General features: G+C 43.3%; 1 protein-coding gene across 1 annotated transcript in view; it reads right to left on the minus strand.

Moving 5' to 3' along the window:
* Positions 1–3,408: 3,408 nt before the first annotated feature.
* tmem237a (transmembrane protein 237a) overlaps positions 3,409–16,657 on the minus strand; it is a gene marked incomplete at both ends in the record, with an annotated part of 15,329 nt that continues 2,080 nt past the window's right edge. Inside the window, 12 exons of the mRNA XM_080839775.1 lie at positions 3,409–3,473; positions 3,856–3,977; positions 4,274–4,361; positions 8,124–8,197; positions 8,434–8,625; positions 9,306–9,429; positions 9,742–9,899; positions 10,602–10,695; positions 12,371–12,502; positions 13,273–13,350; positions 14,178–14,191; positions 16,298–16,326. Of these exons, the coding sequence (XP_080695901.1) occupies positions 3,409–3,473; positions 3,856–3,977; positions 4,274–4,361; positions 8,124–8,197; positions 8,434–8,625; positions 9,306–9,429; positions 9,742–9,899; positions 10,602–10,695; positions 12,371–12,502; positions 13,273–13,350; positions 14,178–14,191; positions 16,298–16,326 (1,170 nt within the window). The remainder of the gene's footprint in view (positions 3,474–3,855; positions 3,978–4,273; positions 4,362–8,123; positions 8,198–8,433; positions 8,626–9,305; positions 9,430–9,741; positions 9,900–10,601; positions 10,696–12,370; positions 12,503–13,272; positions 13,351–14,177; positions 14,192–16,297; positions 16,327–16,657) is intronic.

Consider the following 16,657-nt stretch of genomic DNA (forward strand, 5'->3'; position numbering starts at 1 on the left):
TGTTTCCAGGACCAAGAAGCAGGCAGAGGAGTGGCTGCTAAAGATAGAGAGTTCAGATGGAGCCTGATAGATTACTCCCATTACCTGACCTCCACTGATTACTGTTAGTTAAAGTTAACAATCACCATCTCAGGAAAAGAAATTAATAGAAATTCAGACCAAAGTTCAGACCTGACGTTTCACCTCACACATCATTAGAAACCACAACATGTGTGAAATAAATCATTATGTATATGACTGAACATTACAGCCACAGGGATGAGGCCATGACTTCAGTGCATTGAGTAGTCGCAATCTCTCTCTTTTTCTCTCTTTCTTTCTGTGTGTTTATGTGGTTGCTTGGCACCTCTTAAGTCCACAAAGTTGAGACTGGAGATACAGATACTTGACCACTAGGTGCCAGTATTATTAATTTAGTAGGAAAGCTCCATAGCCTGCCTCTGTTCAAATGACCATTATATTATGGTGGAGGAAGTACTGAGGTTTAGTACTTAAGTTAAAGTACAAGTACTCAGGAAAATAAAAGTAAAAGCAAAAGTAAAAGTACTACATCAACAATCCTACGGAAGTAAAAGTAAAAAGTACCTATTTTTAAATGTACTTTAAGTATAAAAAGTAAAAGTATTCGCGCATTGGGTTGTGTGATATTGTAAAACTGGACAGAACAAGGCACGCTAGCTTGACATAGCTAACCTACCAGCTTTATCGTTACACTACGTTCAATATATAATGAAGATACAATCATGTTATTTTGATGCTTTATGTAAAACTGGACAGAACAAGGCACGCTAGCTTGACATAGCTAACCTACCAGCTTTATCTTTACACTACGTTCAATATGAAGATACAATCATGTTATTTTGATGCTATCGCTGTATGTCAACATGCATTTCGCTAGATAACATTATAATATCGTGTCAGTAACCAAATTAAATACATATATCAATATTCAAAAGTCAGGAACATTACCTTAGCATAGCAATCACTCTGCTTACCTCGATAACCCTCTACAGTCCCTTTTAGACTTTTCTAAGTTGTCTTACATGCCTTGATGTTTTTGAACATTTCCATTAACTAAAAACAAATGGAATATCTGATTATATATTCAAGAAGACCTCAGCAATAATATCATGTCAGTAAAAGGAATGTAGTAAAAAAAGGTTTAATTTAAATCAAATGTAAACATACCCTACAAAAAAAACTAATATCCCGGACGAGGGATATGGACTGACTGCTTGAAGGTGAATTATTGAAGGCTAGCAACTCCTTTTTTTGAGGGAGACAGGAAACGCAAAAAGTATGCACTAATATTTTTACTTAAGTAAAGTACAGATACGTAAAAATGTACTTAAGTACAGTAACAAAGTGAAAATACTGAAATAACTATGTGTGAATCATAGCCATGCGTCAATGAATATGATGAAATATCAAATGGAGAAAACACAACAGCATTGTAATGGTTTAATAGTGTCTTTTATTTGTTCTAAACCCAAAAAGCTCAAGGATAGATCCTAAAACATATCCACCTGATTCATATTGTAATGTGGCTGTGGAAACAGTGCAGAAACACCAACATGGAAAACACAGAAAAACAGTCAGGGAAAGTAATAAAGGACATTATTATATGGCAATGATAGTACGAGTGTCCTGATCAGCTAATGCATGGTCATTCCTAGTATTCCGCGTATTGCCTGCTCTCGGGCCTCAGTGGGCGATAGGGAATTGCGTATTGCCCTCCGACGAAGATTTTTCGGGAGAAAAATTGAGACCTCAAAAGAAAAAATTCTATTTACTATTACAATTTCTTTTCATTTACAAAATGAGCTATAGCAAACACTCTGATAGTGAGATTTACTGTCCAGATGAACAAGAAATAGTTACAACTGGAGGTGGAGATGACGGAAATGAAAACAACAACAACAACAACCAGGAGGAAATTGAGAACTTCCTAAAAGAGCAAACATTGCAAGAAAAACAACAAGCGACCTAAAAACACTTGCCATTTAATAAACAACCTCGCCAAAGCCTGAGTCTGATATTTCCCTTCATGACCGAACGGTCGAGGTTAGTAAGTAGTTAATCATTCAGTACTTATTTCAGTTGATCCTCAACACAGAATGTCAGGAAATTAAACATGAATTAAATCAAAATACGTGATATGCTGGCGCACAAAACAGATATCATGAGATTCATATCAGTGTAGTCATGAGGGATTTATGATGGGCTTATATCAGTGTAGTCATGAGTGATTTATGATTGGAACCCCCTCCGTCTCCATCTCTTTCTGACTGTCAGTCCTGGTCTAGACAAAGACATCATCAGCTCTATCAGTGCTGCTCTACTGTTACTGAAGCCTTCACTGGTAAGATCCTCAGAGGGACTCCATTGAACCATGGAAACACTCTCTCAGTAAAAGTGTGTGTGAGAGTGTTACGGCCACCTTGGCCTTGCAGGAGATTGTATTTGTATTTGCGGATACTTGTTACTTGTTTTGTCTGCTCTCTCTCTCTCAGCCTCTAGGTCTAGGTCAGCCCTAGTCCCGCATGTTCCGGGATGGGAGGTGCCAACTACGGGGCGTGTCCCACCTGACGGGATAAAAGAGGCCTGGCCTTGGAGAGAGGGGGCAGGAGCTTTGCGTTGTGTTTTGTTATGTTTGGGATTCTTTTGTATTGTATTTGGCACGTAATTAAAACCCATACGTGAACGGTTGCATTGTCTCCTGCCCAATTCGTTGTTGCTCTTGAGCCAGGGTAACAGAGAATGTGTAGGTGGATCTCTCTCGATTCTAAAGACAACTACAACTTTCCTGACCACCCTGAGAGACTTCAGGCACACTGTCCTGGGCTACTACATTCATCACAGTACACACAATATTCTCAATGGATGGCTGTTTGGTAGCAGAAATATGTTAAGAAATTCTATAACAGTGAAATAAATGACAAAAAAAAATAAGACTATCCTGCCTTTAATTAACATGCTTTTGCAAAGATGTTTGGATCAATGAACTGGTTTTCACCTCGCTCTACTAATAAGACAGGACATCTCTTAGGACAGGCATGACACGTTTTACGATGAGGGCTAACCTGCCCAGCAACATATACATTTTAAATGAAACTCTTTAATCTGCAGTTAACCATTCGTTCAGTCCTTCGTTCACTGGTTAGTTCGTTCAGTGCTCCCAAGTGGTTCAGCCTTCAGCTTGGGTAGCTCTCCCACTGTGTGAGGTTACACTCCAAACACTGCTGACAGCCAAATGAATTTCCACAACAGTTTTTATTTCTCTTATTAAAAAAATACCCACAGCTATAATCTATTCACATGTACAAAATTATTATCTGTACAAAATAATCCCCTTGACATGAATGATGAAGGTGTCTGAAAGAAGACCAAAGATCTTCAGTGATGACCTCAGGTTGGGATATCCAGCTTGTCATCATGTCTATAATCCTCCACCTCCATCGCCATCAGGAACTCTGCAGGACATGGAAGACAGTGTTTCTCATTTCAGCTCAAACAGGGAAGATATTAGATATCATTATTATAATTGTATGATCTTAGCTTTCATTATGATAACCATACCTTTAGATATCATTATTTTAACCGTGTGATCTTTAGATATCATTATGATAACTGTGTGATCTTTAGAGTACTTTAAGGACGAGGGGCTTTGCTCCAGAGGTTTCATGGTTTGGCTCCCTGGGAGCTAACACTGACTACTAAGAAAATACATTTATATCATTCACATATTACATAAATATATAAGTTGATTTAGATAATAAGCCCCTGCTTTGTAAAGTAAATACTGAATGGGGCAGTTAAAACCCTAAAAGCCCCAGACAGTCTCCTCCTGCTCACCCTCGGTGTAGTCCATGTCAGGCCGGGTGGAGATGAACACCCAGGCCAAACCCACCAGCAGAGCCACCACCAGGTTCACCACGATCCAGGGCTTCAGGAGCTGCTGCTCTGATCCAGGAGGCCTAACGAAGGGGGAGAGAGATCAGTAATTGTGTGTGTGTGTGTGTGTGTGTGTGTGTGTGTGTGTGTGTGTGTGTGTGTGTGTGTGTGTGTGTGTGTGTGTGTGTGTGTGTGTGTGTGTGTGTGTGTGTGTGTGTGTGTGTGTGTGTGTGTGTGTGTGTGTGTGTGTGTGTGTGTGTGTGTGTGTGTGTGTGTGTGTGTGTGTGTGTGTGTGTGTGTGTGTGTGTGTGTGTGTGTGTGTGCGTGCGTGTGTGTGTGTGTGTGTGAATGAGAAAGACTGTATATGTGTGTTTCTCACCAGAGTGTTTCATTGGCAGTGTGGTAGAGATGGATGCGATCACTGGTCATCTGCTGACTCAGAGTCAAGATGAGAGCCGCAAAATACACTGCAACAAAACAAACAACAATTTGTTTAATCATTACTTATGAATGAAACAGTCATTCATTCTCTCATTCATTCATTTCCATACACTTTTAACTGTATACAAGGTACACTAAAACAAGAAAAATAACCATTCATGTGTTTCCAAACGTGTTTCTATCTTTATATAATGTGAACTAGAGAGAACTGATGAGGAATTCAACCAAGCCATGGTAAAAGGAAGAGATTATGGATACATCAAATTACAGACTCTTATAAGAGCTATCCCCGCAAACAGGGAACGTCCCCAGGACGTTAACAGGACATTCGCAAGGTCCCCAATCGTCCCCAATTGGTCCCCGCCACAACGTTCGCTAGAGGACGTTACCAGAACGTTTTTGACGTTCGTAGCAAGTCTACGTTTGGTCCTTCTGTGACGTTCGCATGAGTCTTAAATCGGACTTTTAGAGAACCTTATAATTTGGTCTGTCAGCACACCTCCCCAGGACGTCATTTAAAAACGTCCCCGTAACCTTTACCTGCAGGTCCTCTGCGTGACGTTCGCATCAGCCTTAAAACGGACTATTAAGGAACGTTATAATTTGGTCACTCAGCACACGTACCCAGGACGTCATTTAAAAACGTCCCCGTAACCTTTACCTGCAGGTCCTCTGCGTGACGTTCGCATGAGCCTTAAAACGGACTATTTATAATTTGGTCACTCAGCACACGTCCCCAGGACGTCATTTAAAAACGTCCCCATAACCTTTACCTGCAGGTCCTCTGCGTGACGTTCGCATGAGCCTTAAAACTGACTATTAAGGAACGTTATAATTTGGTCACTCAGCACAGGTCCCCAGGACGTCATTTAAAAACGTCCCCTTAACCTTTACCTGCAGGTCCTCTGCGCGACGTTCGCATGAGCCTTAAAACGGACTATTAAGGAACGTTATAATTTGATCAGCACATGTCCCCAGGACGTCCTTTAAAAACGTCCCCGTAACCTTTACCTGCAGGTCCTCTGCGTGACGTTCGCATGAGCCTTAAAACGGACTATTAAGGAACGTTATAATTTGGTCACTCAGCACACGTACCCAGGACGTCATTTAAAAACGTCCCCGTAACCTTTACCTGCAGGTCCTCTGCGTGACGTTCGCATGAGCCTTAAAACGGACTATTAAGGAACGTTATAATTTGGTCACTCAGCACACGTCCCCAGGACGTCATTTAAAAACGTCCCCATAACCTTTACCTGCAGGTCCTCTGCGTGACGTTCGCATGAGCCTTAAAACTGACTATTAAGGAACGTTATAATTTGGTCACTCAGCACATGTCCCCAGGACGTCCTTTAAAAACGTCCCGTAACCTTTACCTGCAGGTCCTCTGCGTGACGTTCGCATCAGCCTTAAAACGGACTATTAAGGAACGTTATAATTTGGTCACTCAGCATAAGTCCCCAGGAAGTCCTTTAAAAACGTCCCCGTAACCTTTACCTGTGGTCCTCTGCGGGACATTCGCATTTGGTCCTTCCAAAACGTCCCCTTGACGTCCTCTGATGGCCCTCTCTGAACCAGAAAAATGTTTTTCATTTGACCGACATTTTAATGAAAAGCCGGCCAAATATCTAACCTATTTCTGCTTCTAAATTAGCCTATTGAAGAAAACTGACCGCCTGCATAGCTTAAATAATAACATAATCAGGTAGTTTAGAATGCAACATGTTTATTTGCCTAAGTTTACAATGGGAAACAAAAACATTTATGTCTGATGCGCGTCAATAAGTGGCCTTTAAGCGCAACCTGCTGTGGCGTTAAAATGAGCGCCGCAACATGGTCATTGCTCTGTTCAATGAGTCAGGTATTCAGTGTTTGGAAAGTTCACTTTCTACATGAACTTGCTCAGTTCATTGTTCGTAATTCAAAATTTTGAACTAAGTTCAAAGCTCCAATTTTCAATATGCTGCGAGTGCTATAATTTTTCAAAATCTCTGTCTGCAATACCGCTCGCGGCTCTTCGGCGCGCAGTAGGCCTATAATAAAAGGAAACGCGCAACACTGCAGGTATTACAGGACAGGTTCATCCTCGTCAGAAGGTTTACCCTCATCACTGTTGTTCAGTTCAGTTGGCCTCTGAAAAAAAGCTTTTAAGGCTAGTCTGCTTGGCCATGTTGGATCCTTCTCACTCAGTTCGCTCCTCGTTTGAAACCGAGGGTTTGCGCTTTATTTAAAATGCAGCATATGCGTGTTGTTAAATAACTTTCTAACGGCAGATTAGGCTGTTCCTTTAAAACATAATAAGGGCAGTGCACGTTTGCTTTATAGGCCTAAATATTAGAATTGTTGTCAAATCCAGATTCTGCTTGCGAGACGGGATTTTTAAAGAAATTCCAATCAGACAATTTGACCGGTGAGCTCTTCGTTCTGTTGCAGCATCTTTGAAGGCCTATGGAAAGCTCAATATGTTAAAGCTAGACACTTGGTCACCTTCCTATGTATGCATTGTATTGGAATCATGCAGACATTACATTTATAGCACAGATCAGTAAAGAAGCATTTGTGTGTGTGTGTGTCATCATTCTTAGTTTGGCTAGTTATTTGGCTAGTTATTCTGCCTCCCTGCCCGCACGTCCGTGATGTGCCATGGATGTTAATTTAAAAAGTAATCATTACGGAAAACCCTCAATGCGTAGTGACTGAGATTGCTACAATATGCTTTTCCTCAAACCCTCGGAAAAAAAGACTAAGTTTGTTGGCTGTCTCACACTGTGATAAACCTGTTAAAGTGACACAATCTTAATCAGACAGTGTTAGGACAGTAGGTAGCGATCTCGTTTAGTAATAGGAAGGTTTACGGTTCAATTCCCATGCCCGTAATCGTGTGTGTCTGTGTATGTGTCTATGCATATCATATGAAATGTGTAAAATACATGAACTTGAACTTGTGTGTGTGTGCGCCCTGTAAGCAAAATGACGGCTCCGCGATCTATTATTATTTTATTTTCTTCATTTAGCTCAGCAAAAACGGTCGTGCCTGCTACGTCCGCGGTGCATCCTTGAATAACGTACCCAGGACGTCTAAAACACGTTTCCCAGATGTCACCACAATGCCCTCAGGACGTTCTTGCAACTTCCTGCAGAACGTCCCCAGGACCTATAGAAACACGTTCCCCAGACGTAACCACAATGCCCTCGGGAGGTGCCTGCAACGTCCTGCATAACGTCCCCATGACCTATAGAAAACGTTTCCCAGTTGTCACCGCAACGTCCTCGGGACGGTCTTGGAACGTCGTGCAAAACGTCCTAAAGTTGTCACGGGAACCATACACATTTACGTTTTTAGAACGTCCAGAGAGACCATTACAGGACGTCTAGGGGACGTCATTTTGCTTACAGGGATGTGACATTCATTTGTCCTTCTAAAATCTTAATTACCATCAGGAGTACTATCGTGATACCTGTGCGATATTGTGATGTATGATGATGTATGGTGATATATATATTGTGTGGTGAGAGATATATGGTGATATGTATGGTGATGTATTGTATGGTGAGATATGCATGGTGATATGTATGGTGATATGTATGGTGATGTATTGTATGGTGAGATAAGCATGGAGATATGTATGGTGTTATGTATGGTGATGTATTGTATGGTGATGTATTGTATGGTGAGATATGCATGGTGATATGTATGGTGATATGTATGGTGATGTATTGTATGGTGAGATACGTATGGTGATATGCATGGTATTGTTGGGCAGGTGGCGATACCCAGCCCTAGTACTCACAGAGGGAGGCCAGGGCTGCAGGGTCCAGAGTAAGCAGTCCCCTCAGAGCCATGGAGGCTTTGGCCAGGTTCACCCTGACAGCAGGAGGGGCAATAAAGAGAAGAGAGAGGTCACCATCAACATGCTGTTAACACCGACACACAAACACACACACACGCACACGCACACGCACACGCACACACACATACATACACAGACACACACACACACACACACACACACCCACAGACACAGACACAGACACAGACACAGACACAGACACACACACACACAGACACACACACACACACACACACACACACACACACACCTGTCGAAAGCAGACACGGTGCTGATAGCGAGTAGCAGGTAGAGCAGAGACTGTGCGGGGTAGGCCAGAGGATGGTACTGCTGCAGCAGGTTGGGGAGGGTGGTGAGCTGCTCCCCTGCTAGCACGTACACCACTATAATGTTCCACACGGCGCAGCCAGCCAGGAACCCATGGGAGAACAGCCCAATGATCCTGCAATAAAACACACCCCATATGAGAGTGTCACCCTGTCTACAAACCACATTACACTCACACACACACGCACACACGCACACACACACACACACACACACACACACACACACACACATGAACACACACAAACAGCCAGGAAACTATCGGAGAAAAGCCTAATGATCTTGCAATACAATATAGTATATACAGTATGAGAGTATGTCACCCTGTCTACAAACCATATTGCACTTACACAAACACACACATACATACATACATACATACAAACACACACACACACACACACATAGACACACTCAGACACACACACACACAAACCATGGGAAAACCCAAACCCAAATGAAGCCTATTGATCCTGCAACAGTTACACCCAACACAGTGCATTAGTGAGTATGTCACACATACAGATCACATTACTAACCACTTAATCGCCAAAAGAACACCCAGCCACTGTAAATAAATAGTCAAAGGACAGGGGTTCTGTTCTGCTTATCTTCTGTCCATCCCTGCAGAACTCATTAATGCCAATATCATTAAAACACTCTTGATCACCTAAAGCAGTGGTGTTCAGCTAAGTAGGCGTGTCTCTGACAGGTGCAGCTAAGTAGGCGTGTCTCTGACAGGTGCAGCCAGGCGTTCACCTACAGCTGCACTAGTTTGACTTTTGACCCTCTAACCTGAAGCCGCTGTGCACCCTCATGGCCACGTCCCGTGTGGACCACATGGTCCTGACCTCCATGAACTCGTCCAGCTGCATGCTGTGCCTGGGCAGGTCCATACGTTCACTGGGGTGGAACTGGCCTGAGGACAGGACAGAGGAGGAGAGAGGAGATGAGAGCGGAGGAGAGAGTAGAGGAGAGGAGAGGGAAAAGGAGAGACGAGAGGAGAGGAGAGGAAAGAGGACAAGGGGAGAGGAGAGGAGAGGAGAGCGGAGAGAGGACAGGGGAGGAAAGGAGAGGGGAGGGGGGAGTAGAGGAGAGGAGAGGGGAAAGGAGAGAAGAGAGGAGAGGAGAGGGGAGGGGAGAGGAGAGGGAGCAGGCGTTTATAAAAAGAAAGCCCAGAAATCAACTTAAAAAAAGAGGTGAGGGGTAGGGGGTGCTAGGGGGCGCTCACGGTTCCTGTCGACGAACACCTTGCCCATGGGGAAGTTGGGGCCCATGGGGGGGGCCGAAAACAGCGAGCGTTGGGGGATGGAGCCGTGAGCGTCCGACAGCTCCTCATCCTCCAGCGTCAGCTCGTTATGGAACTGCATCTCCACCGTCTTCGGCTTCCTTTAGGAGACAGACAAGGAGAGACATTAGAGGAGACAGACAAGCAGAGACATTAGAGGAGACAGACAAGCAGAGACATTAGAGGAGACAGACAAGCAGAGACATTAGAGGAGACAGACAAGGAGAGACATTAGAGGAGACAGACAAGCAGAGACATTAGATGAGACAGACAAGGGGAGACATTAGAGGAGACAGACAAGGAGAGACATTAGAGGAGACAGACAAGGAGAGACATTAGAGGAGACAGACAAGGAGAGACATTAGAGGAGACAGACAAGGGGATACATCAGAGGAGACAGACAAGCAGAGACATTGGGGGAGACAGACAAGGAGAGACATTAGAGGAGACAGACAAGGGGAGACATTAGAGGAGACAGACAAGCAGAGACATTGGGGGAGACAGTCAAGGAGAGACATTAGAGGAGACAGACAAGGAGAGACATTGGGGGAGACAGACAAGCAGAGACATTGGGGGAGACAGTCAATGAGAGACATTAGAAGAGACAGACAAGGAGAGACATTGGGGGAGAAGGCCTGATACTACACAGATGAGGGCAGGCATGAGAAAACAGGGTGATAGGTCCGTCTAGAGGAGGAGAGATGTGAGAAAAAGATGTGTGTGCGTGCGTGAGTGTGTGCGTGAGTCTGTGTGTATGTGTGTGATCGTGGGCGTGAGCGTGCGTTTGTGCGTGTCTCACTCACTTCCTCTTCTTAGTCCTCCTGGTGACCTCCTCTCCGTCTGCCTGCTGCTCCGCTGCGTCTCCATTGGCCAGCTCAGCCTGATCCCCCTCCAGCTCTACAAGCAAGCACCACACCACCAGACTCAAACAGGAAATAATAGCCAACGCACACACACACACACACACACACACACATACACACACACACACACACAAACAACACACACACGCACGTGCACGCTTACACATACATCTGGTCTGCCTTCACTAGGGATGGGAACCGAGAACCGGGTCTTGTTTAGAACCGGTTCCCAATGAGCCGAATCTTTGGAATCGTTAGCCAAATTCATAACCGGGTCTGTTAACGGGTCTCTGTGCCGTTTGCGCATGCGCGAACTCTTATAATAAAGTCAGAACGCAGCAGAAATGGCAACTCGACAGAAGCGATCTAAAGTGTGGCTTTATTTCCTCAAAGGGAGGAAGTACATCTACCATGAATAAGCACTTGAGCACACATGGTATAAAATTAAAAGAATGTCATGTTTTCGATGCCAGCAGCAGCTCAACTAACGTCGGCGCTTCATCCCTTACTTGCCAAGGTAAACTCAAGTCAAAACGGTGTTACTCGTGTGTTATCAGCAAACGTTTGCGTTTTCGTGTTAACCATAACTAAACTTAGCATTGAATTGCTTAACAGAATGGGCGATGTTGGACATTGTCATATATTATATATAACTTAGGCTACATAACTAGGCTAGCTTAACTGTATAATCTTCTATTTTCAACCGTTGGCTAGAGGCAGGGGCAGTGCTTGCCTCCCCTCTGTTGGTCCTAGGGTAGGGTTAGGCTGTACAAAATACTCCGTTAATAAGCAAGCAACGCGTGCAGCTCCCTCAGTTTGACAGTTCGATATGGATAAGTTTCTCGTAGCCAATTCAGTGGCAGCAATAGCTAAGTGTTAAATATACTGAGTGCCTAGTTTGTACATGATACAAGTAATTATGTTTCAGTACGTAATTGTGTTTGTAGTGGACTCTACATTGCTATTAGAAGCGTTTAGCATAATAGTTCGCTATTAGCAATACAACCAAGCAACCTACAAGAAAATATGATACAGTCCTTTACCTCAATAACAAGGGCTGTATGTCAGATCAGAAAATTCAGCGATTTTGTTAGTGCCATTTTTTCCATTGTGCAAACCAGCGTTCGCTCTATAAATAATCTCCATTTCCATCCAATTAAGCTAATGATGACGTTTTAAATCAGACGGGCTCAGAGGCTGCTAGTCTGTCATCGTTACAGGCTGCAGTTAGTACGTCTTCTGTAAGGAAGGAGCATTGTTATTTGTATGAACGTTTATATTAAACAGAACACATATTATTTAAGTTATGTAAGTTTTTATTTAAATGTGTATGTAAACATTCTAGAAATGTATGTAAAAGAACATTAATGTAAAAAACCCGTTTGTGCTCTTTTTTCGCCCCTTACCAAATTATAAGAATCGTTAAGAGAATCGATAAGGAATCGGTTCGATAAGCAGGAATCGATAAGGAACCGGAATCGTTAAAATCTTATCGGTTCTCATCCCTAGCCTTCACCCAGGTGAATGATGACTTTTGACATCAGTAAATGTCCAACTGCTTGGTCCTAACAGTCGTCATCCAATAATAAAATAAATGTTGACCATTTATAAAAACACAAATACTAGATTCAAAAGAGCAGTATGTCGATATTTTTCCAGTTTTGTCTTCTAGCCAGCGGTCTATAGGTGGCACTGTGGTGCTTTTGTACCAAGATTCTGAGCCTTCTTTTTCTTCTTCTTCTTCTGTGGTGGGCTGGGGGGAGGCTCTGGGGTCAGGGGCTCCCTGCTCTCGGACTCACGGCGGCTGGACAAACCCTCCATCTCTGTCCCATCCTCCGGACCTGTATATGTGTGCATGTGTGTGTGTGTGTGTGTGTGTGTATGTGTGTATGTGTGTGCATGCGTGCGTGTGTGTGTGTGTGCGTGTGCGTGTGCGTGTGTGTGTGTATGTGTGTATGTGTGTGCATGCGTGTGTGTGTGTGTATGTGTGTATATGTGTGCATGTGTGTGTGTGTGTGCATGTGTGTGTGTGTGTGTATGTGTGTGCATGCGTGCGTGTGTGTGTGTGTGCGTGTGCGTGTGCGTGTGCGTGTGTGTGTGCGTGTGTGTGTGTGTGTGTTTGTGTGTGTGTGTGCGTGTGCGTGTGTGCATGAGTATGTGAAAGAGAGATCTAAGTTATAGAAGCATTTCTTTAGTAAACTTCACTGTAAAACTCCAATGGTAACAATAGCAAAAACCCAGTAAACCTTCCATCCTCAATGACAATCTTGACCAAAACAAGTTGACAAACAATGAAACAACTGTGGAGTTAAGATAGAAAAAAGCACACCGCCCTTAAGTCACACCTCTGTAGCGTGCTCTTAAAGGGTACTTTTACAAAGCACTAACTGAACTCAACTCTTTTCTGTAGCATCTTCTTAAAGGGTACTTTTACAAAGCACTAACTCAACTCTTTTCTGTAGCATCTTCTTAAAGGGTACTTTTACAAAGCACTAACTCAACTCTTTTCTGTAGCATCTTCTTAAAGCGTACTTTTACAAAGCACTAACTCAACTCTTTTCTGTAGCATCTTCTTAAAGGGTACTTTTACAAAGCACTAACTGAACTCAACTCTTCTCCTCGGGGTCATCCACTTCAAGGATCTCCTTTTTGGCTTTCCTCTTCTTGTGTTTGGCAACGGGCATCTCGTCTATGGACACAAGCAGAGGCAAACAATCAATCAATCTATCTATCTATCAATCAATCTGACCCATCAGCTGAGGCACTAAATGCCCAAGCGTTCAGTGATGTGATTGGCTGACCAGTGTTGGAGCCAGAAATGTATCACTTTGGCTTTGTCATTCTGGATTCAGCTTTACATTCACAGCACTGTCTATTGAATTGCTAATAGGAAAAAGAGACGTTTATGAATGCTCTAAATCTAGCCTGTTCTGGGGATAACTAGAATTTGTACTGGTGAAATAAAACAAAGTTGACATGAAAGGATTAGTAGACTATGGTCGAGCCAAAGACAGTCAATGAACGTCATTTACACACTCTTACAAAAGCTTTCTCCATGGGGGTCCAAGTAAGAAAGCTTAATTAGAGTGCTTGTTGATATTGGACCTAGCAGCAAACATCCTTCACACGGATTTAGCTAGCATTAGGGGTATAGTTAGCATCTTGGCTAGCATAAGGGGTATGGCTAGCTAAGTCCTGCCACCCAAATACCTCTTTTGTTGGAAACTCTAGTGCTTCAACTCTCGTCTAGAAAACCCCAATGTTTAAAAATATTTATATGCTTCAACTCTCGTCTAGAAAAACCCAATGAGTACAAATTGTGTATGCTTCAACTCTTGAAAACAAAAACCCAATGTCTAAAAAATAAATAGAAGAATTACCAATTCCTCCTCCCTACCATTACCTCCCACCTTACCCTTTTGGGTCATTCTAGAACCTCTCTGCTCTTACTTTACCCTACAGGTCATTCTAGTCTTGACACACAGGATCATGACTAAAATTGTCCCATTCACTCACCTCCTGCGTCTTGGCTTTACACCGCCAGTCCATTAGGGGGCAGCACAACATAGGGAGAGACAATGAGTCATCATCAGGCACAGTTATGCTCGTTCTCGCACATGTACTTAAAGGTCTCACAGCAGCACAAAGCCAAGTCCCACTGCCTTGCATGGTTTGCTCCTAATCAAACAGCCGGGTCTCTGTGGCAGAACAGTGAGATCTGTTGTTTCTGAAGCTGTAAGGGCTGTAAGGTGGTGGGGGAAATGGATGTTCAGCATAGGAAATCTATATGGTTTAATGGCAGTAGAGCCAGTACAATTAAATGCACAATGTATGGATTCAAGCACAATATGAATAAATGTATGCATATCTCTATGTGTATGATTTCTGTGCTGTATATGTTTTACTCACATCATTAAAGTGAGTGTGAAAGTGAGATTTAATGTCCTTAATAACATCATTCCAACCCCTTCATCACTGGTATCACAGGATGTACTGTATATGTATATGTTTGTATGGTATGTGCACTGCAGTATATACTGTATGTATTTGACAGACATTTCTAGACATTAGACATTTCCAGACATTAATGCTTTGCAACTCACCCTCTAACAGTAAAGTAAACAAAGCACTCTAGTCTTTTACCTGTGTAACCATATAGACTTCCTGCCCAACCCGAATCTGTAGTCCTTTATCTGTGTAACCATATAGACTTCCTGCCCAACCCACATCTGTAGTCCTTTACCTGTTTGACCTCTCAGACTTCCTGCCCAACCCACATCTGTAGTCCTTTACCTGTGTGACCATATAGACTTCCTGCCCAACCCACATCTGTAGTCCTTTACCTGTGTAACCATATAGACTTCCTGCCCAACCCACATCTGTAGTCCTTTACCTGTTTAACCTTAAAGACTTCCTGCCCAACCCACACCCATGTTGTCTCACTTCATATGTACTGCCCTTCGTAGTGTGCACTAAGTAATTAGCAATTAAGTAATTAAGGTTAGAACAAATAACCTTTTACATAAGCACACATTGTTAGAAGATTCTTACCGTAGCCTTAAGCTAACCCCTGATCCCCTGAAGTTTATCCTGGAATGTCGTATCTATATATTATATGAATCAAGATATGAAAGCAAGGTCGAGCCCATATGGTTATAGGAAACGGGATTTGAAATCTGAGAATTTGAGAGTCAATATTATCTAAAGACAAGAGGATGGAGGAGACTGCACACAATAATATGTAGTGCTGTGCATAAGCCAGATTTAGGCATGTGAAGGAAGAGGTGTGTGTGTGTGTGTGTGTGTGTGTGTGTGTGTGTGTGTGTGTGTGTGTGTGTGTGTGTGTGTGTGTGTGTGTGTGTGTGTGTGTGTGTGTGTGTGTGTAGGAGATTAGAGAGATCAGCTCTCTAATACACTGCTCATCCCCACCTTCTTCACTCTTGAGATGAGGTTGCTGTCCTCTCACACACACACACACACACACACACACACACACACACACACACACACACACACACACACACACACACACACACACACACACACACACACACACACACACACACACACACTCTATATTCCCCATACAGTCACTGAAACAGACACAGACATAGCTATTCATTTACATTTGTGTTCTGTTTTTCTCTCTCACTAGGGAAAGGATGTTGTTGTTGTTGTCCCTGGTGATGGGATTGAGCTCTACTGAAGGGAATGCTGCTCTAAATAGCTCACGGATATGGAGGCTGCTGTGCTACATGTTGGTCAAGACAATTTTTCTTTTTTCCCCAACACTCAAAAATTGTGTTACCCGCAAGAGAATGATGTAATGTCTACATTTCTGAATTAGAATTGGTACTTGTGTTCAGCTCTTGAGGATCACATATTTTTATAAAACAGTGCAATGATTCCCAGAAACAGCGTGTGACAAAAGTGGCTTTAGATAAAACCATCTGTCAAGGGACACAATGTACACACCAATCACAACATAATCATAGATATACTCATACACACACACACACATACACACACACACACACACAGACACACACACACACACACACACACAGAGACACACACACACACACACACACAGACAGACACACACACATTTTGGGTCATCAGTAAACTCCGCTCACCTTGGCATGGGGGGCGATCCTTGACCTCGCTGAAAGAGAGAAAAGATGAGGCAGTCTCAGGTTAGAGCAGGCAGCAGAGGAACAGCACACCGAACGCTAGCACCTTACCAGGCAGGGCAGGCAGGGCAGGCAGAGGCTACGTCACAGCTAAGGCCCCAGACCCACATCATGTGACCCGGGTGGCAGAGTTCTCAGAGAACAAAATGGCAGCACATTGTAAAGCTTCGGATGGCTGACTAAAGCTCTTCTTAGTAAACATGCCATGAAGCAAATAAAGAGGGTCTGATGTCATGACAACGGCAACAAGCACTAGACACGTTTGTCATGTATGCAGCGATCATCACTCATTTCTCATGAACT

This window comes from Sprattus sprattus, assembly GCF_963457725.1.
Source record: "Sprattus sprattus genome assembly, chromosome: 5".
In the NCBI taxonomy this organism is placed as follows: Eukaryota; Metazoa; Chordata; class Actinopteri; order Clupeiformes; family Clupeidae; genus Sprattus; species Sprattus sprattus.